The sequence below is a fragment of the Centroberyx gerrardi genome, chromosome 2 (genome assembly GCF_048128805.1).
Source record: "Centroberyx gerrardi isolate f3 chromosome 2, fCenGer3.hap1.cur.20231027, whole genome shotgun sequence".
NCBI classification, from domain to species: Eukaryota; Metazoa; Chordata; class Actinopteri; order Beryciformes; family Berycidae; genus Centroberyx; species Centroberyx gerrardi.
In genome coordinates, this window is record NC_135998.1 from 35,810,020 (window position 1) to 35,832,531 (window position 22,512).

Here is a 22,512-nt window from a genome sequence, read left to right on the forward strand (position 1 = left end):
CAACTTGTCCGTCTCAACAGAATTGAACAGACGGTTAATTTCTGACTGAACTGATCATTTCATCACTGATCCATCTGATTGATTTAGTGTTTAGATAATGTCAGCTTGTTAGCTAGCTAACCATAGCATCTGGTCAGCTAACATCACTGTCTTGTTGTTAACACATCTGATTAGCACACTAGCTAACGTAGCTAGTAGCAGCTAGCGTTAGCATGTTCACATTAACATCAGTGTGTTTGCCGGCTAGTTAGCTAGCTAACAGTTTGTTCAGGTTAACTGAGCTGACTCTTCTCAAGCTACAACTCAGAGTGTTTTGGAGTAGAGACTAGGGCTAAAGACAAGACAGTTTACTGTGTCACAGTAACCAAATCCACCTTATCACACTATTCACTTTTACTGAGAACGTTACTGAATGGATCTACAGCCACACCACAACAAGCTGACTCAGCTGCTCTCTGTTTCTAGCTGCTTGATACAGATTTACACTTTATTAACTAACACACAGTTCTACAGATTTACACTTTATTAACTAACACACAGTTCTACAGATTTACACTTTATTAACTAACACACAGTTCTACAGATTTACACTTTATTAACTAACACACAGTTCTCCAGTGTTCCTCCATCATGGAGACTCAGCTGCTGGTAAGAGATTGAATGCACCTGGAAAGCCTCTATTCTGATCTGTCATGCTCTGATCTGTTCTGTGTGACAGAATTTTGTGTGTGTGTGTGTGTGTGTGTGTGTGTGTGTGTGTGTGTGTGTGTGTGTGTGTGTTACCTCCAGACAGCGGTCTTGCCACCTCCTAGCCAACATCTCCAGTAGTGGAGGTCTGAACTTGTCCAGGCCCAGCAGGTCAGGGAGCATCACACAGTGCATGGCAGCCAGCTGGCTCCAACCTGCGCACACACACACACACACACACACACACACACACACGCACACACAAAGACACACACACCAAGATCCAAAGTGAGAAATAGACTACAGGGTCACACAGGGTCACACACACACACACACACACACACACCTCATAGCTGTCATATAAAAACATTGCAGACATTTTGTACTGTAGCCGACAGTTTATATTGACCTTGTGTAAAATAAAATGTGTTTCATCAGTTTCACAACCTTAGGACCCATGAGATCCATTCAAATCATATAGTATATTTTCAAAAACGCATATTAACAAATATAATAATCACAATATTTCTCTTTAATTCTTAAAAGCCTCTCAGAAGAGAAACAAGGTTTTCCATATGACAGCAGTGAGTTTTACACTTCCTCTCTCTCACACACACACACACACACACACACACACACACGCACACACACACACACCTCTACACTGTCACAACAACCTAATATCCCCATAGAAAAATACATTGACAACAAAAGCTGTACGATGGCTGGTATTTTCCCCTCTGGTTAGAGTGAAATAATCTGTTAACCAGAGTCTGAATATGGCTGATGGAGTTAACAGGTAAACACAAACATACACAGCGCTGTCTGGAAACTCAACAAAATCCTCACAACGATACCTCAGCATTATGAATTTAAGTGCGTTTTATTTTCTTCAACAAACACTCATCGCATTGCGGTGGAAACGTTCCACATTATTACTAAGAAACACTAGGAAACACTAGGAATAGCTTGTTAGCATTGTTAGCATTTCTCCCTGGAGCCAATGAGCACTGCTAGCTGCAAGTAGCTTAGCTTGCTGCTAGCAATAGTCATGGGGCTGAATGAGGGATGCTACCAAAGCTAGCTACATACTTTTTAACAAACAGATAATATAGGAAGTAGAACTAGACAACTTTTCTGTCGTATTGTGACCAGTGATTGGTGAAGAAAAATAATCTAAAATTCAAAATGTCTCTGTATCGGCTGTTTAGGCTCCAAACCTGCATGTACTCCTCTGAGCCGAAGATGTAGCATACACTTATACTTTCCACCAAACAACAGAGAAATATACAGTACACCTTTTACATGTATGTGATAGAAGAAAATGGACTGGAACGTCTTATGCGCTGATACTCAACATAAACCAAATGTCTCATTCACATATATCGGCTCAATATATGGTTTCTGGAGCAGATGCCGCGGACAGGGAGAATGCGTACGGGACGTGTTCGTGTGATGGACACTGAACGCTTATTTAGCAGCAAAGAAATTCTCCACAATTTCTTTTGCCAAGGCGCACCATGTGAACTTACCTCCGTCAGGGAAACACAAGGGGAAACTGAACTGTTAAGTGTTTTACAGACATACATCATTAGCGACTGTTATATCTAGAGGTTCACCGATTGGTCGTGCCAGACCTTGCTGTAATAAATCCCAAATATTTCACATTTCTCTCCTAAGCCAATGGTTGTATTAAAAAGTTGTCTTCTACACATCGCTGTCGGCCTTCAAAAATCCATAATCGGTCAACCTCTAGCTGTAACATTTTGTCACCAAGTTGCAGAAACCTCAGATCTATAAAAAGTCAACTTGTCAGGAGACAGAACAGATGATTTTCCAACTGATGTCATTGTATTTCTGACATTTTATAAAACATAGACTGGCTTGGTCTCGGGGTTATAACACATTTCTACATGTGGGGGCCAAGGTTAACTTAATTATGATTAAAACAACAAACAAAAAAATAACAACAATAATAACAATAATAGTAAAAGTATTGGGGGGAAAAATTAGACAAAATATAATGATTAAAAAAAAAATTGATATTTGAGATATTCTGTTAAATTATTTGATTAAATAAAACAAAAAAAATCCATCTATAATAATAATAACAATTTTGAAATATGAGGTTTCTGCAGGACAGGATATGTTTCAATAAAAATAGTATAAAGACATTTTTTTAAAACATATTTAATACAGCTGTTGTGCATCCCTAAGGAAACATTTGAGGTATTTTTTAGCACTGAAGTATATTGGGAAGGAACGAGGCTCCGGGAGCATGCTTGCTGTTTCATATCTGAGATCTAAGAAGAATTCTGTCCAGAACTTCAAGATCAGCTCTGTTTTAATTAATAACTGAAAACTGAAAGCAGTTATCGGCTTTGGAAGGCACTTTATTTCCCTACAGTCGCTACAAATGGAAAATTGTTTTAATAATTTGAGAGGACATTCATTGGATAGATGGGTGGGGGGGGCGGGGGGGGCAAGCCTCAATGGTAAAAGGCTACATCCTGTTGAAAAACAAAAAAAGGAATTTATAATTGCTGTTTAAAAGAGGAAAAAACATTAGGCCCAGAAAGGGACGCCAGAAATACTGCATCTATAAGTGAAGTGATTACACCAAAGAAATTAAAATAAAAAAAAGATTAAATAAAGAATAAAATTTGTTCTTTGTCATTCATTCTTCCCTGATTTTTTACTTCAAAAATGAATAATCTTTTCAAAAACAGATAGCAACTTTTGCACCTCAAAAGTTAAAAGCAGAGCGTCAGGTGAAAGTGAAAGTGAAAGCTCGGGGCTTCAGTCGAGGGTTAATTTAAGTTTAGATTTCTTTGGGCTCAGTCTGGGTCAGTGAAGGGTTTCGTTGATAACACACTCCCCATTCCCTCAGGTGAAAATAGCAAGCATGCAAACAGAGTGAGTATAGACACGCTGTCACGCCAGGACACACGGACCGCCGGACGGACAGACAGACAGACAGGTAGACAGACAGGTAGACAGGTTAACAGACAGACAGGAAGAAAGGACAGGACTGGACAATACTACACAGGATCCAACACTAGAAAAAGACAAAGACCAAGGCACCAGGGCTGCGGTCAATTTACTCTCAAATGCATCAATTCAGAACATCAATTTAAAAAAGTGTTGTCTGTTTGCAGACGACAGCGCTCTCTCCACTATTAACGCTGCAGCAGGAAACTTCCCCGATGGCAGCAAGAGGTAACTGCTTGAATTTTGCAGACTTCAATACCCAGAAATCCTGTTAAGGTGAGGTCAGTAAACGTCACACGCTCACGTTTACCAACCGGCCGGTCTGTGATGCTTTATACCAAAGAGACGATGGAAAAGATCTAACGTTGGTGAGTCCAGCTTTCTCTGCTGCTGTTTAGGAGACACTTTGGGTTTCGCTGTTTTGATTCGTCAGTTCCTGTGTGGAGAAGTGACCAAACCTGACAAGCAGTGACGCTCTTCTCTGTTACAGCCATACTTTGTGATTTAGGCTGATAAGACGGATGTATTTTTACATAAAAATCTTGCTTAGTGCAGCTTTAAGGCGTTAAGATGTATACGACAGCCAACTTAACATTAGCCTATAAATGTTTTGCAGCATCCAAATTTTGAGATAGAAAAAAAAAATTGTTCTTAAATTGACTGTATTGAAAATGGATTGAACTCAGCCCTGACAGACAGACAGACAGACAGACAGACAGACAGACAGCGCTTTGGACCAAAATAAGGACGAAGACACTGCGAGAGACAGACACCTGATGAAAGCCTAACAGGGGCTGCAGGGAAGAAAACATGACTGATGCAAGAAAGAGAGGAGAAGCGACAAAAAAGAAAGACGATGAGACAGACAGCGAGAGAGAAAGAGGTGAGAGGAAGAACTAAAGAAAGAGAGGACGGGATGAAGCGAGAGGAGGTAAAGAAAGAGAAAACAAATGACTCAGAGTGAGACAAAAACCAGGACAAGAGACAGGGTGATAGAGGTAGGAACAGACAACCAAAGAAAGATAAGGAATAAGGAAAGAGGGGAAGGAGAGAAGGAACGAAAGGAAGGACAGAAGGAAGGAAGCGCAAGATCTCCAGAGACAAAGATAAGAAATTGAGGGAAGAGGATGGCTGTGAGAGTATCCCTAAGCGGTAGCTTAGTCTCAGTCTGTACCTTCGTTGACTGAGGGGATGTTATGAGAAGCAGGGCCGGGGCTGGGGGAGCTAGGGGCCCCCTGAGAAAAGCCCCCAGGGGCCCCCGGAGCCCCAGGGGTGGTAGTAGTAGTGTTGGTGTTGGCTGCAGCGGCTACAGCAGCTTGCAAAGGAAGAGAGGAGAGAAACAGTCAAGAAGGAAGGAAGAAGTTAAGAAAATATATACAAAATACCAAAGGAAGAAAAGAGAAAATCAGTCAAGGAGGAGGGAAGAAGAGAAGAAAGAAAATATGATATAAACAAGAGCAGAAAAAGAAAATATATACAAAGGAAGAGATAAGCAGAGAAGTCAAAATGCGAGGAAGAAGTTAGGAAGTATATTTAATGTCCTTTCTTCAAATGGCGGCCATATTTGATTTACATCATACTCAGGTTGGGAAGCGCGACCCGGAAGACAGAGAAGCAGATGGAAACTGGATGGAAAATTCAAAGGTCTTGCATTGAAAAATAACATCTACACCAAAATGATGCTTGGACCTGGTGGAGAGATGAGCTGAGACAAAGTCCAAATCAAAGACTACAGCAACAGGACTGATGTTGATTCATAACTTTAGCTAATGTTAGCAGTCAGCCATGTTAGACTTACCCCCAAACCAACTAGGTCCATAACGTTAATTAATATTACCAATCAGCTATGTTATATTAATGTTCAAACAAACTAGGTGTGAGTTTGTAAGTTCTAGCTGACAACTAGTTTTAACAGGATCAGTTTTAACCACATAGTGAGCTAACACTAGCATTAGCTAGCAGACAGCTAACAAACAATTTTACTGTCAAAGAAGCTCCGCCAAGGTACGAAACATAATGTTAGCATATTAATAATACTAAAGATTAAGGCTGTAAATGTTTTCATTTAATAAGAACTTGATGTAGCTGGTTTGGAGATAAACATAATGTTAACAGTAGGTTGACGGCCAACATTAGTTAAAGTTATGGATCAATGTGATTTTAAACATTCTGTCTAAAGAATGGTTCAGTTTGGGCAGTGGTTCTCTACCCCGAGTATGATGTACATCACATATGGCCGCTGCGTAAGGATGAAAGAGAAAGTCAAGGAGGGAAAAAGTTAAGAAAATTAAAAAAAATAATAATAAATAAAAATACCAGTAAGAAAAGAGAAAATCTACAAAAGAAAAATAAAATAAAAAAAATACAAAATGCTAAGATTTAAAAAAAACAAACCATATATATATATATATATATATATATATATATATATATATATATATATTACACAAGACTTCTAAAAGAAAGAAATAATAGAAAGGGCGAAACAGGAAATGTAAAAAAAAAAAGGCAAAAAAAATGAACCCAAAACAAGAGAGAGAGAAAGAGTTTTCCATAGATGAGATTCCATAGAGGAGAGAAAGGTAAAAAAAAATAATCAAGTGAGAAAAGGCGAGACTTTATTTCCCAGCAAGCACTTGGAGGAGAAACAAAGAATCAGCTGTTAGTTCAGAGACAAAGACAAACCAAAACAAACCAAAGCTGACAAACGTCCCGGGCCAGGACACAAAGCTTCAGACTACGGCACCAGCATTGTAATTCTGTCAAATTACTCATTAACTATATATCTGCATGTATTATATTCTTTGTTTAACTTTTATCTATTTATATTTGTACAGCATCTGTATTACTGATTATAAAAAGAACATAAACATTGTTTCGAATTGATGAATAACATGTCTCTGAAAACAATCTTTGTGCTTTTAACATTATCTACCAGTATTTGCACTGATTCAAATTCTAGTATAAATTTAGTTTCAATCCTTCTGCATGCTAGTGCCAGGAACCTGAAACTTTTATACTTTGGAGATTATCAGAAAGTATGCTGAGAATTAGAAGAATTAGAAAAAGCAAGCCTTTTTTGTGTATACTAATGTAAGTATTGCCTAAATATCTTATAAATATATATTAGCGCATGATATTCTTGGCATTTTTACATTTTAATACACATAGTCATACACAGTACACAGACTTTACTGTACATTCATTTAGCAAAACCAGTACAGTGAAAGTGTAACAGGTACAAATTTGAATAAAATACTTCAACCACCACAGAAGAAACATGTAGAACAGAGACAACATAGAAAAACAGTTAAAGCAACATTACATCAGTCAGTGGTGAATTAGAAAGAAGAAAGCATGAAAGAAGAGTGAAAGAAAGAAAGAAATTAAGAGAGTTAAAAGAGAGAGAGAGAGGTGAGTGGTGAACAGGTTTTCCAGTGAACAGGCAGCAGGCTGAAGCCATGCAGTGAAGACGAAGAGAGTGAAGAGAGAGAGAGAGAGAGAGAGAGAGAGAGAGAGAGAGAGAGAGAGAGAGAATGTAATGGGGAGAAAGGAGAAAGGGAGAGAGAAGGGGCGAGCAAGAGAAAGATAGAAAAGTAGAAAGAGAACATGGAGGGCAGTCGACAGCAGTTTGTCAGCATCCGTGTGGAAAAAAGGAAACAACGAAGAGAAAAATGAAAAAAAAAACACTTGCTGTAGCCATGGAGACTGAGGAATTCAAATATCTTTTAATCATCATGATGTAGCAGTAGAAGTCACTACAAGTTCCTCATTAGCTGTGCTTTAATTATTGTTATAGAATTAAATAATGTACCATAACCAACTCAAAGTGATTAAAAACCATCTGATGGCAGACAGCGAACTGAAGAGGACACACTCTGTGATGCAATCGAGTTTCCTGCCAAAAGGCAAGTGATGGGATATCGCACATATCTGAGAAGCTAAATATGAATATTTGCACTAAAAGACTGGAAACCACAACAAACCAGACACTTGCAGATTTTTGGCAAGTGTGTCTGGATTTGTCTACTATTACATTACCCTCTAAATTACTTTAATTCCCTGTATTTTTTTACACTGTGCATCCTGATACTGGGGTACGCCTTGCCCCCCACACACTACTGTAAAGTTTTAGACCGGGGATAAGTCCTAGCATACTGTAGTTAACCTTGTAAAGATTTAGCCCAGGACTAAAATCCTAGCATACTGTAGTTAACCTTGTAAAGATTTAGACCGGGGATAAGTCCTAGCATACTGTAGTTAACCATGTAAAGTTTTAGACCGGGGATAAGTCCTAGCATACTGTAGTTAACCTTGTAAAGATTTAGCCCAGGACTAAAATCCTAGCATACTGTAGTTAACCGTGTAAAGTTTTAGACCGGGGATAAGTCCTAGCATACTGTAGTTAACCATGTAAAGTTTTAGACCGGGGATAAGTCCTAGCATACTGTAGTTAACCATGTAAAGTTTTAGACCGGGGATAAGTCCTAGCATACTGTAGTTAACCATGTAAAGTTATAGACCGGGGATAAGTCCTAGACTACTACTGCATAATGTTGTTAACCCTGTAAAGTCAAGGAGTATCACTGCTACAAATCCTCAGAAGATTTGTAAAAGGCAGAACGTTCTTGTTTTTTTTATAAAACCAAAAAGTTTTGTGTGTTAGTCATGCTCATTTTTCAATCAAAATTAAAGCCAATATATCTATCAATCTTCTCCTGAAAACAGTAACTGCCCAGAGTCTTCCTGTAGGCCTGACACTTTTTGTGAAAGCTGCTTACCTTTCTTGCCTCCTGCAGAGAGAACATGCTTCCCCGATTATGAAAGGCGGTCTAACTGGCTTTATCAAAGCTCACAAGTCACTTAATGATGTCAGTGTCAATGCACTTCTTAATGTTATTCAGACTTTCAGCAGCGTGGAGTGGATGGTCCAGTGCTTCCTCCGGATGCAGGGAAAGTCGTAGAATGGTCCCATTTATTTTTTGTCTTACAAAAGTTTGGCCTTGGAGACAATTCCATGCAATAAGTAAGGGTAATATATGAATATCTGAGAGTTTCAATGCTTAGTAATGAAGTGAGATCAGAAAGCTTTCCTCCACACAGAGGGAGGACACAAGGGTTCCCCCTATCCCCAACGCTATTTGCATTAGCTATGGAGCCGGTGAGGCTTTTAGGACAGCAGCCTCTACAGACAGGCTGGTTACTGGTGATTAGCATCATAAAATAACCATACATGCAGATATTATAAGCTTCATTTCTAGGCCTGAGACTCCATCCTTGTTAATGTTAATGTTAATGTTAAAGTTGTGAAACTATAAATGGTCAGAATAAGAAAAAGGACAGCAGGGAATTAACTGTTAAGGGACATGAAGTCCAGCTGTGTTCAGTAAAGCAGACAGGATGCTACTAACTCTGTTCTGGATTCAGTAAAGCAGACAAAGAAACCTGGCATTACAAGGTGGAAAATAAGACCAATAACTGATTTAAAGCCTCTAGAAAGGTGGCTTCAAATAGAAAGGTGTATATATGATATCAGAGTTGTGTGTCAATATAAGCATCCACCAGAATATGAACACATTTGTAATTCTGGCTCTACACTGTAGCTATTAATAGTAAACTATTATTGGTATGATACTGCTGACATCGGCGATCTCCAGGAAAAGAGATTAACGGATTTATTTCAAATGTAATTCTCATACTTTTCAGATGTTTTTTATATGCACATAAGACAAATTACATAATTACAAGGCAGTTACCTTTCCATGGGCTTTAACACATTTGAATATATTCTGAGGCTTCAAATTTAGAATATTCATTTTAGACTTTTTCAAGATCCAGAGATCCTCTCTCTCTCTCTCCCTCTCTCTCTCTCTCCCTCTCTCCCTCTCTCTCTCTCTCTCTCTCTCTCTCCCCCTCTCTCTCTCTCTCCCTCTCTCTCTCTCTCTCTCTCTCTAAATGCAGCAGTATATTAGAGGGGCCTCCTCATTCATTTCCATAACAAAAGAGACAGTGAGCAGCACTCCCAGCGCTCTCCCACCGGCGCTTCACAAAGCCTCTGACACCCGGCGGCCCGGTTCAAGTAGACGGGGCTAAGCAGAGGTCACGGCCCAGCATTTCCCCTGAATGACGGTGAATAGGCGTGTGGCGTGAATAAGTCCACACGCTTGTCACGCTTGGCCTCCATTATGGCGTGACAATAGACCTGCCCCCCCCCCCTGCTCATGTATGTGTCCATACATGAGCACGCGTGTGTGTGTGTGTGTGTGTGTGTGGGTGTGTTGAGCTTGTCATATGTATGGTAGGTAGATTTGTGTGTGTGTGTGTGTGTGTGTGTGTGTGTGTGTGTGTGTGTGTTGGGTCAGTCATGTGTATGGTAGGCAGATGGTGGCGGCTGGTTAAATCTCCCCTGCAGAGACAGAGGTTTCTAACAGTGACTGCTGCTGGTTTCTCTACCTTTATATTAGCAAGATAGTTTGTATGTTTCTCTTTTTCCGTCTTTATTTCTCGTTAGATATCAGCTTCAACCATCTCTCTTTTATCCTTGTTGTTAGCTGGAAGGTTTTCTTGTTTCTTGTCTTCAAAATTAACCGGAATATTCTAAACTTTTTAACCTTTTGCATTCAAAATTACTATGAACTGCTTAATTATAACTTCTTCAACCCAACTGTAATTACTGTTATTCCGTCGGAGGACTGAAATTTAAGTATTGTGTAAACCCGAGCATTGATCTGTCTTTTACTGGAAAATAAGGCTTTAGACGGTTAGATTGGGGTTTTCTCCACTGTAGAAACGTAACGTACTCCTGTCTGAGACGTGAAATCAAACCCTCTGCAGTGATTTCTGATATGTGCCACGTGGCGATTGGTATCAGATATTAGTATTGGGGAATTTCTCTGACTCCAAAACCCTTTTTCAGCCTGGTATGGGACTGATATACTGTACGATACCAATATCTGTTTCAGTGCCTCCTTACTTATTTGTCAACAAGTAAGAACTTACTTGCAACGTTATACTGTTTTTCCAAAGAGCATGAGTCAGTATAAAGCTCTCCAGCACACAGTAATAAAGCAAGATAATGCATGATGGGAGATTTCGCTCTCATGGAAGTTAAATGTATTCTTTGTTGGCCATGCAATAGTTTTTATAAATCTTGGTTGATAAATTGTACAAGTTTTTTTCCATTCTTGCCTTGACAGAAGTCGATAGCTCAGACTACTGCAGATTATTTTTTACATCGCTGAGATCAGGGTGAGAAATGACCAGCAACCACCAGACTGATGCTGTTGGATTTTAAATGTGTCTGCTAAGTTAGCGGACGAACATTAAGAGTCCCGCTCTGCTCTGAACATCTTGTCGGCCGGTGAAAGAGTGAAAGCGCGTGGCGGAAGTTGGGACGGAGCGGCCGCTGTGGCCGGAGGACGAACACGTTTGTCTCCTGTCCCGTCAGTCTGTAGCCGCAACCAACTGGAAAGCCGCCAGTTTGAATCCACAGACTGGCTGAGAAAAATGAGAAACACGTTCTCCCTCCCTCAGCATCTCCTTGAGCAAGGCACCGAACCACCGGCCGCTCTAGCAGAGCAGAGAGAGGCGGAGTTTGCAATAAAATCTGCTCACACTTCATTTGGACAGTCCAGTGTTGATACTCAACTTCCCAACAAGTGACTCTAATATGTCAGTAAAAAGTCTACTGAGTTAGTCTAAAGATATTCAGTGTCTGGGCCGTGGGTATCTAATCTTATCTTACTTGTGTGTGTTGGTTTGTTCTGAGCGTCAACATGGCGGCGAGGCAGAGGAACAGAAGAAGAAACAGACTCTACAGTATAAATTCAGTAAGAAACTGATCTGAAAACCTCCAGTCATCCCAACGCTCCACCAGGTCTTTCTCTGGTTTCTCTTTGTTCCGGTCGGACCGTCGTCTCTGTGTTCGCCGCTAGTTTCTACCGAACAAACGTAGGAACGCCTCTGATTGGCTGAACGGACGCTGAAACGAATCCGTCCGTCCAGAAGAAGTTCAGCTGGTTGAATTGACGGATCAGTGTGGCCGCCGCCTTAGGACCGGGGTTCGGTTCAGACTAAGGTTCAGGTTAGGGGAGACGCATCAAATGGGTGCGGAGACGCATCAAATAGGCAAGTGACACGTTGAATATTTACTTCTTGTCTCCTGATAGCGGAGTATGAACACTGGACAATCCAAATAAAGAGTTACCTAAAGTCTCAGAACCAGAAGAGAAGCAGCTCCAGTCTGAGGTTTAACCTGCGACCCGCATGTCAGAACCAGCGGAGCCTTTAGAGACCCGGTGACCAAGGCAACAGCAGCAGCTTCCTCCTGTGATTTTAGTGTTTTTTTGACTCTCTGTGGGTTTTCTTGCCTGTGGGCTGTGTTTCACCCCCCCTCTTACAGACCCCCCCTCGCCCCTCCCTCCCCGCAGGGCCCCGGGGTGTGAACCAAGCGCCTCCTTTTGTAGTTACCTTGTTTGATCTGGGCCTGTAGCGCCGGGTTGGAGGGCTGAGGAGGGGAGGCCGGCGTCCTGCGAGGAGTCTCCGGGGTTCCTGGTCTGGGAGGCCTGGAGGAAAACACAAAGAGAGATGAAATATTAAGGAGGAGAGGAGAGGAGAGGAGAGGAGAGGAGGAAAGGAGAGGAGAGGAGAGGATAGGATAGGATAGGAAAGGAGAGGAGAGGAGGACGACAGAGGAGAGGAGAGGAGGGGAGAGGAAAGGAGAGGAGAGGAGGACGACAGAGGAGAGGAGAGGAGAGGAGAGGAGAGGAGAGGAGGAGAGGAGGACGACAGAGGAGAGGAGAGGAGAGGAGAGGAGGGGAGAGGAGAGGAGAGGAGAGGAGAGGAGAGGAGAGGAGGAGAGGAGGACGACAGAGGAGAGGAGAGGAGAGGAGAGGAGAGGAGAGGAGGGGAGAGGAGAGGAGAGGAGAGGAGAGGAGAGGAGAGGAGAGGAGAGACAATAGAAAGACAATAGACACACACACTCATGCAAGTGTAACACACTCACATTCACAATCACTCATGCAGGGGCCAACACATGTCCGATCACACACACACCTTTTCTGGCACACGAGCACACACACAATCAGTCATGCAACCGCTTACACACACACACACACACACACACACACACACACATGCACAAACACACACACACACACACATACATGCCCAAACACACAAAAACAGACCCACATAAATAAACCCACACACACATTCCTCTTGTTTCAGTTTCCTGCAACTGACTGCTTGAGATTCTCTGTGGTGCTGCTGGTAAACAAGGCGTGTGTGTGTGTGTGTGTGTGTGTGTGTGTGTGTGTGTGTGTGTGTGTGTGTGTGTGTGTGTGTGTGTGCTTCTTGTGGCAGAGTGTATTGAATCTGGTGGAGATGTGAACCTGAGTCTGAGCGGACCGGAGCGTCGATCTTCTGGGTTCTGCCACTGAAGTCACTGAGGCCAAACGCTTCCAATAAGACGATCAATAAGCTGAGGTTGCCTGGCAACAAATTACTGCCAGTAAGCTTTACAGCTATTGGTTATAACGACAACATTTAACTCCAAGGAAACTTTAAATAACAGGAGTGTAATCAATGCACAAAGTGTTAGCATACTGGTGAATGGATTATTGTTATTAGCAGTAGTGGACTTGATCCATTGAGGCCCATTCATTAGAACAGAGCAACACAAAACTATGTGCACCTGCAGGTTCCAACACACACACACACACACACGCACACACACACACACACACACACACGCCTGCTCTCTCTGTCTTTCTGTCATTCAACCTCACACACACACAAAGAAACACACATGCACACTCTCACCCACACAAACTCACTTTCTCTCAATCTGGTACACACAAAGAAACACACACACTGCCTTACTCTCTCTCTCTCACACACACACACACACAAACTGCCTTACTCACACACACAGAGACACACACATCCAGTCTGAAGATAAAAGTGGTAATAGTGGGTGTATTCTTTGTTTATGTGTGTGTTGGATTGTTTGTTTATCGAACCTTTACTTCGCCAGATTTGTCCCATTGAAATAAAGAATATTTTGTTTAAGGAAGACGTAATAAAACAGTAGCATTGTGCGTTGAGTCATGAAGTCATTATACTCGACAGTCCTGCTTTGTTATTTTCATATATTCCATTTATATATATCCTGTTTACACCTGGCATCAACATCCAAACCTGTTAAAAGATATACAGGATATATAACATCTCTGAGGGCTCCAAGTCTCTTAAACACAGAGCCGAGGAGGATTAGAGTCTCATTTTCTAAACTATCTTGATGAGTGGTTTTGGAAAATCAGGTTCCAGCCTTCCTGCATCTATTTAAACACTTTAAATGTACGTTTCACATCTGTTTTGAGGTGATGTAATGTGTTAGTGAGTTATAGTTTGAGTTATGATGGTCGTGACAGTCACATAAATCTTATTTTCCTCCAGAAACTCTCCATGTATTTATGTGGAATACGCAATCTCCAGTGACTTTTTAGTAAAACTAATACTGGTTTCCATTCAAACAAACAGTAACAAAAAAGCTTATTTCTAAATTAGGAAACGTAAATGTGTCTCAGGTGCTTAACACACATTTATTTCACAGTGGTAAAAAACATTGTTTTCAAACACTGAAGCAAAGCTATATTTTGAGTTTTGATTGGTTAATAAAAAAGCTGCAAAAACGTTTTCTATCTACAAGTTAAACTTAATGCATTGTTGTGGAATTGTGTGAGTTAAACTGCAGAACAGATAGACAGGTTTTTATTTATCCCAGGGGTCAAATGAACCCATATGGTCACATATAGATTCTGGATCAGGGCTTTAAACGGTCTCCCTGCCGTATCTAGACTCCATCTGAACCTGCAGGAGGATTTACTGGAATCAGACGCGCGGTTTTCACCTCCTTCATTGACCGCATGTATACAAACTAACAGCAGTTTAAATTCAAATTAACAATGAAAAATAGATTATATCGCTGTTGTCGTGCGAAAACCTCGTAACTCCAATTCTGGTGATTTTAATGTTGGAGGTCTGGGTTGAGAAAGTTCTGGATCCCTTGGGCTTATGAGACGTTTTGGAAAATCCCTTTGGATAAATTCAAAAATGCTTCGTCATCCAGCTGAAAACAGCTCAGGAAGCTCAGTACACTGTGACACTAAAATTCACTATAATTCACTATAATTCACAAAAATTCACTACAATTCACTATAATTCACTACGATTCACTATAATACACTAAAATTCACTATAATTCGCTATACTTCACTAAAATTCACTATAGTTCACCACAATTCACTGATTCACTATAGTTCACTAAAATTCGCTATGATTCACTAAAATTCACTATAATTCACTAAAATTCACTATAATTCACCACAATTCGCTATGATTCACTAAAATTCACTATACTTCACAAAATTCACTATAATTCACTATAATTCACTATAATTCACTACGCTTCACCATAATTCACTAAAATTCGCTATGATTCGCTAAAATTCACTATGATTCGCTAAAATTCACTATAATTCACTATGATTCACTATGATTCACTATAATTTGGCTAAAAACTTTATATTTTGGAGATACAACATATTCACCCGACTATTCTGGACAGAGGCTTTGAATGTGTCTGTATCTACCTCCTCCACCTGTATTTTGATTTACTGGGATCAGATTATATTTTTTCACCCATCAGTGAGAAATATCCTCAAACTAATATTAGTTTAAATTCAAACTAACAGCAGGACATATTCAAAATGCTAATTCTGGATTGGTGCTTTCTTTGTATGGAACAATAATCCAGTCAAATTAAATTTAAATAATTACATTTGTCATTGATGTGTGCAAAAATCATCAATCAAAATCAAAAATCATGACATAATGCAAAAGCCCAGTTTGCATTTTCATGTTGAAGCTCTGTGTGCACGTCGTCTGCCGATATTAAAATGCAGAGGTAAAGTCTGTTTCACTTTTCATTTTCTCTCCCTCTATGACAGAAGATGCTGAGCGGCGTTTGTCATGACCTTTGCACACATCACTGAAAATGAAATTATTTCATTTGAATTTTAATATTGACAAAATTACGCTTCCATATATTTGTGCCCAATCTACACACAATGTAAGTCTATCTTCTGTATCTGTACTGGGATTTATTGGGATTAGAAAAGCCTGTTTCACCTCCTTCAGTGACGGAGTTTAGTCAAACTAACACCTAAATTGTGGATTATGGTTTTAAATGCGTCTGTCTTCAGGCTTCATGGAGCCACAGGACAAATCTATATTTTCTTTCTGTTTATTGGAAACAGCAAACAATGTTTTCATCATTTATAGCAGCTGCTTACATTCAAATTAACACCGGATTAAATTCAAACAACACCAGAACACTTTATTCCTTGATCTTTTCAAGCATTTTGTGTGTCTGTTTTTATAAGTGCTTTATGAATTAAGGTTATTATTATTTTTTTATATTATTATTTCTTTCTACCTACAGGCCTCAACACTCAGAATGAGAGAGTGAGAGGAGTTAGGAGAGGAAATAAGAGCCGGGGAGAAAAGCGAGAAAAGTTTTGTGTTGGTTTGTTTTTTTATGTTATTGTGTTTTATTCTCCACAGCCTGGGACGTCCCGACCACATCCCAGAGACCAGCTCCGTCCCCGGGCCCCGGGTCTGAGACGCAGGGCTTCAGGAGCAGGTTTTCTTCTAGTGCTGAAACACTAAAACACTAACAACTGGAGTTCAGGAGCTTCTGTCCAGCTGCAGCACAGAGGAAGGCTCCTATTCTGCTGTCATAAATGTGAGATGGGGACATGAAAAAGACAAAACCAAACACCTTCAAATATTCACCAGCGCTGCAGAGAGCCGGACAGAGAAGCTCCTTGTTTTATTTTCACAGAGAACAGCTCAGCTTCCATCTGGAGCTACACACACACACACACACACACACACACACACACACACACACACCTGCTGCTGAGGCCGATTCACTCCTTCCTCTCCGTCTTCCTCCCTTTCTCCTCTTTCTGCGTCCCAGGTCTGTCTTTCTATTTCGTTTATTTTTATTTTTTTGAGTCCTCCCTACCTCTAAAACTCAAACAGTGCAGTGGATTTACCTCTGGTTAAGTTAGTGTATTTGCAAAAATATATATATATTTGCACCATAAGAATCACTTCAATTCAGTCTTTCTTCTCTCTCTTAACATGTTTGTTGTTCTATTTTATTTCTTTTTCTTTTTTCCTTTCTGCTTGAGTGTCAGTCTTGGTTTGACCTTTAATTTGACCTTTTTAAAACAGTGCAGTGGACTCTGTCTCTCTCTCTCTCTCCCTTGTTTATTTACCTCTAGTCAAGTTTAGTTATTTGTATAAATGACAGCAACTGCATCAAACAAAACCAGTTGAATTCGCTCCATCTCTTTGTCTTCCACTGTATGTATTGTGATTTCATTTCCATCTCTTTATTCCTCATTGCTTTAGCTCCATTCCTTGTTTTACCTCTAATAATTTAACTCAAACAGTGCAGAGGATTATCTCTGATTGGTTCGGATACGTCGGTCACTAGTGATCGGTTCGGATACGTCGGCCTCTAGTGATCGGTTCGGATATGTCGGTCTCTAGTGATCGGTTCGGATACGTCGGCCTCTAGTGATCGGTTCGGATACGTCGGTCTCTAGTGATCGGTTCGGATACGTCGGCCTCTAGTGATCGGTTCGGATACGTCGGCCTCTAGTGATCGGTTCGGATACGTCGGCCTCTAGTGATCGGTTCAGATACGTCGGCCTCTAGTGATCGGTTCGGATACGTCGGCCTCTAGTGATCGGTTCGGATACGTCGGCCTCTAGTGATCGGTTCGGATACGTCGGCCTCTAGTGATCGGTTCGGATACGTCGGTCACTAGTGATCGGACTGTGAGCTTCACATCGTGTGCAGCGTTGTCGCAGTGAATCTTGGGGCTTTCAGTTCGTTCTCGTCGGTCAAGTCTCCGTCCGATGCTTCCTCGATATTTGGAGGTTGGCGAGGAAACTTCTGGGTTTTCTATCCTGTCGTTCTTTTGTTTTGGAATCGAGCTTCAGCGGTTAGATATTATGTAAAACACATTATGGAGGACACAAGAACACATATTGATAGTCAGCCTCGGTCTGAAGATCAGAATAATTAAACACAGAGAGAGGAGGAATAAGCTGCAGACTGTGCAGGTGAGACAGAAAACAACAGGAGGCTTGTAACAACATCTCACCTCAAAATAAAAACATCTCAGCCTGCGTCTCTCCCTCTCTCTCCTCTTCTTTTTCCTATTCCCTCTCTCTCTCTCTCTCTCCCCCCTCTCTCTCTCTCTCCCCCTCTCTCTCTCTCGCCCTGTGGTGTTGAGGCTCATTCTGTCCACAGCTGATGAAATGGTCATGGAGGTATTACAGCAGCAGGACCCCGGCTCACCATGTTAAATCTTTCACAGCACAATGGGAGCTCAGAGAGACTAAACAATCACCTTCATACCGGTCTCTCTCTCACACACACACACACACACACACACATCTATATCACACACACACACACACACACACACAAAACTTGACAAGAGTTCAACTTTCCGGCTCAGAGAGAAGCTGCTGTGTATTTGTTCAGCGTTCTGGGTTTCCGTGCTTTGAATGGAGTTACTGTACCGGTTTGTTTGTTTCTTTGTGTTTGTTGTTGTTTTGTTTTTCAGATGGAATAAGTGAAGCTGGAGCAGCAGTGTGTTGTCTCTGCCTGCTGAATCCAGATTGACACACTCAAGTTAGGTTGGGAAGGTGTTGGTTTTTTTTTTTACAAGGTGTTTCAGATAAAAGCGTCCAACAGACGAGACGTGAGAGATGTCTTCTTCTAAATCACTTTTAAAAAACACACTTTCACCGTCTTGCTTTCACTTGAACCCATTTCTCTCTTTCAAGTCATGTGATTTTAACCTCTGATGTCTGACCTTTTTATGTAATTGCATTTTATTTTTATGTCTTTTTATGTACTTATTTTTGTCTGTTTTGTACTTTGTAACTGTGTTTTTATAAGTGCTATATAAATAAAGCTTCTTCTTCTTCTTCTTCTCTATCGTGACAAAAAATCGTGCCATCTAAACTAATTATTTATTTAAAAACTCACATTTTAAGGAATATTATTTGATTAAATTTCAGACATCACACCTAACATTATCATTGGGATCATATCAATGGGATAAACATTAATTTGATTATGTACCATGTGATTTTTCATAAGTGAGCCGTATCGATGTTGAAAAAAATCCTTATGATTATGGTGATATTGATTTCAGCTTCTATTCTAAACATCTAGTTGGCTGGTGAAACATTTCTACTCAGCAGCCGCTGTGGCTACCAAAAAAAATAAAAAAAGGATTTTTGCAGAGAAACAAAGCATGCCTGTCTGTAGAAAACAGAAAAATCTTTGTACAATCCAGAGTCGTGTCTGTATTTGATTATGGAAACATTTTGCTTCTAATTTGAAGCTTCTGGATGCAGTTTCATTATTTTTATTACAGGGGGAGAAACTGTTCATTCACCGTTGGGATTATTATGAAAAAGTCGTCAAGGGAAATGCATCGCTTTATTATTTTATTCATAAGGCTTTTAAATGTCTGTTTAAATCCAGTAGTGAATTGGAACAGATTGTTGCAGTTTGAAATCCCAACGAAACACCTTCCTTTATAGAAAAGCCTTTATATATTTATTTAATTTCACCCACCTACTGTGGTTGTTCTTATTTATTTTCTATCATTTTTGGCTCTGTTTCTTTCTGTTTTCTGTTACAGCACTATATAAATAGTTATTATCATCATTATTATTATTATTACTATTAGACTTTAATTTATTGTCCCCCTCAATGATTTTAAAGGAGTGATATTTCACATCATCTATGACGTTTTTGTACTTGCTTTGTATAATATAGTGTATTTTATGTTGTTTTTTACTGCTGAAAGGTGCTGCGTTTTCTTTTCTGTCCATTTTACAAGACATTTTTAGAGAATTCTCCATATCAATGAGACTTAAATAAAGTGTGAAAATGTATTGAAATGTTCTGTGTGTGTGCGTGTGTGTGTGTGTGTGTGTGTGTGTTACCTGGCCGGTGCCTTCTTCATGTGTTCGCCGACGAAGGTGGCGTTGGTCATGCCCATCAGGGTGTTGGCCAGTGAGATGACGGACAGCAGGTGCTGCGTGGTGACGGCCCGCGACACGCCGTACGTCCCTTTACCCACGATGTCCGTCAGAGTCAGCTTCCTGCCCGTCGCCAGGGACAACTGACGCAGCAAAGACTCCTGGGAAAGAAACAGGAGGAGCCGTGTAAAAAGCAGGATAATGTAAACCCAGCCAGTCACTGCTGTGAAATAAACAGAGGTGGGGACTCGAGTCACAGTTTTAATAGCTTGAGTCTTGACTTGATGCATGAGGAGAAGACTTGAGACTTTACTTGACTTGGGTTCTGGTGACTTGGGACTTGACTCTGACTTGTACTTTGATGACTTGAAAAGGTTTCTAAAGTCTTGACTTGAGATCTTGTGTTTGTGTAAATGACTTAGATTGAAAGTGATGAGATTTGTTCCAGCGGACGACTGAATTTAAATTCTGTTTTCTGAATTTGTATGGAATGATTGAATTTATTGAAGTTGAAACTGATTATAGAAATCAAACTCATGATGCTCTTACCAAGTTTTTATCCTATTAAAACCATATTGCATTGAAAAGTCCTAGATATTTAGTTTTCTTTAAGATATTAAATTGATACTGGACTCTTGATTTGTTCTGACTTGACTTGCTGTTCTACATTTAGACTTGAGACTTGACAGACAGACAGGCAGACAGAGAGACAGGCAGACAGACAGACAGAGAGACAGACAGACAGAGAGACAGGCAGACAGGTACCTTGAAGGTGGGCAGCATCAGGGACATGTGTCCTCCTCTGGAGATCAGGCCGAAGGAGATGGGGCAGTGCGGTCTGAGCATGCCCAGTCGGCTGAGGCAGACGTCGTCCAGCGGGCCGTTGAGGCCCCAGGCGTGCAGGCAGGACATGAACAGCTTGGCCGTGTCCATCGTCAGGTTGTACTCCAGCAGGCTCAGGGACTTGGACTTCTCCTCGCGCCTCCTCATCTCCTCCTCCTCCTCCTCGTCTTCGTCCAGCAGGTGCTCCTTGATGGTCTCCTTCATGGTCTCCTTCACCTGGAGAGGAGGAGGAGGAGGACAGAGAGGGAGGAAGGGAAGGGGGGAAGGAGAGGAGAGGACAGGAGAGGAGAGGAGCAAAGAGGGGAGAGGTTTTGAAATATAGTGTTACATACAATTAAATGTGGCTTTCAAGTTTTAGATACAGTTTTAAAGGCTTGTAAAAATGTTTGTCTATTAGCAGGATTTCTCAAAAAGTATTGAATGGATTTGCATTAAACTTGAACACTTGACCAATCAGCTCTATATCTGTTCAGTTTCCATTAGTGCTGCTCTTCTACCACTGGACCAAGGTTTGGAGAAATGAGCAGGTCGGTTCTGTCTAAACAGGAATTGAGCTCTCCAGAGCCTCCATGTTGTTTGATTGGACCAATAATGGAGGGTTTGTCTCTTCTTCCGCCTGCTGATTGGCCTGCTGATTGGCCTGCTGATTGGCCACAAGACAGACAGAATGGGGCGAAAACAAAACCCTGTCCAACTCTGTTGGTGGAGGTATTGACAGATACTGATTATTTCCACCCTGATCTCCTCAGAGCCCCGGTCACCTGTCTGTTTCTTCCCTCCAGCGGCTCCTCACCTGTTTGAAGATCTTGTTGGCGAGGAAGGATCCGCCCTTGTCGGCGCCGGCCTGGCTCTTCTGCAGCGTCTCTGGAGACACCAGGGTGGGGTTGGGTCTCTGGGCCTCCTCCGTCAGCAGCTGGATGATCACCGCCTCCACGTCGAAGAACAGCACGTGCATGTCGGGGTCCGTCAGGTTGGTCTTCATGGCCTGAACCACCAGGGAGTTATGGGAGTATTTGGGTAGGTTTCCCTGGAGGAAGGAGAGAGGAATACAAAAAATAAGAGTTAGAAGAAAGAGTGATGAATGGTAAAGGTTAGTAAACTACTACGGCTATCTATCCATCCATCATCCATCCATCGTCTCCTCCTCCTCCTCCTCCTCCTCATCATCTTAAGTAAAATAAAGAATGTAAAAATAGACTTCTAAAAAGTTTTTCTCTTAAGATCCAGCTCCAAGTTGGACTTTCAGTTGTACAGCATTACAACTTCTTTAGGGAACAATGATTCACTTAATTATTATCCAGACACACACACACACATACACACACACACACACACACACACACCCCACATCAGTTCTAATTGTCACCAATGCTAATACGCTGCTCGATGCTAACTGTGTTACCAAAGACACCTGCATGGCGCTGTAGAGGAGCCTTGTTTGTTTACATGGTGATGGCCTCATGACTGCAATCAAAGAACGGTAAACAGTGTTATTCATTTTCTTCTGAGGGAGGGAGGGAAGAAGGAGAGGAGGAGGGAGGAAGGAAGAGAGGGAGGGAGGAAGGAGAGGAGGAAAGGAGGGAGGGAAGGAGACAAGGAGGAGAGGAGGAGGGAGGAAGGAAGGGAGGGAGGGAAGAAGGAGAGGAGGAGGAAGGCAGGGAGGGAGGGAGGGAGGAAGGAGGGGAGGAAAGGAGGGAGGGAAGGAGACAAGGAGGAGAGGAGGAGGGAGGAAGGAAGGGAGGGAGGGAAGAAGGAGAGGAGGAGGAAGGCAGGGAGGGAAGGAGGGAGGGAGGAAGGAGAGGAGGAAAGGAGGGAGGGAAGGAGACAAAGAGGAGAGGAGGAG

At 41.4% G+C, this 22,512-nt stretch overlaps 1 protein-coding gene across 1 annotated transcript in view; it reads right to left on the reverse strand.

The window, feature by feature from the left end:
- The window catches only part of wdr7 (WD repeat domain 7), a 66,490-nt gene that overhangs the window by 314 nt on the left and 43,664 nt on the right, over nucleotides 1-22,512 (reverse strand). The window contains exons 16-20 of the mRNA XM_078286262.1: nucleotides 21,463-21,696; nucleotides 20,592-20,885; nucleotides 19,791-19,987; nucleotides 12,148-12,242; nucleotides 784-902 (exon numbers count right to left, since the gene is read on the reverse strand). Of these exons, the coding sequence (XP_078142388.1) occupies nucleotides 784-902; nucleotides 12,148-12,242; nucleotides 19,791-19,987; nucleotides 20,592-20,885; nucleotides 21,463-21,696 (939 nt within the window). The remainder of the gene's footprint in view (nucleotides 1-783; nucleotides 903-12,147; nucleotides 12,243-19,790; nucleotides 19,988-20,591; nucleotides 20,886-21,462; nucleotides 21,697-22,512) is intronic.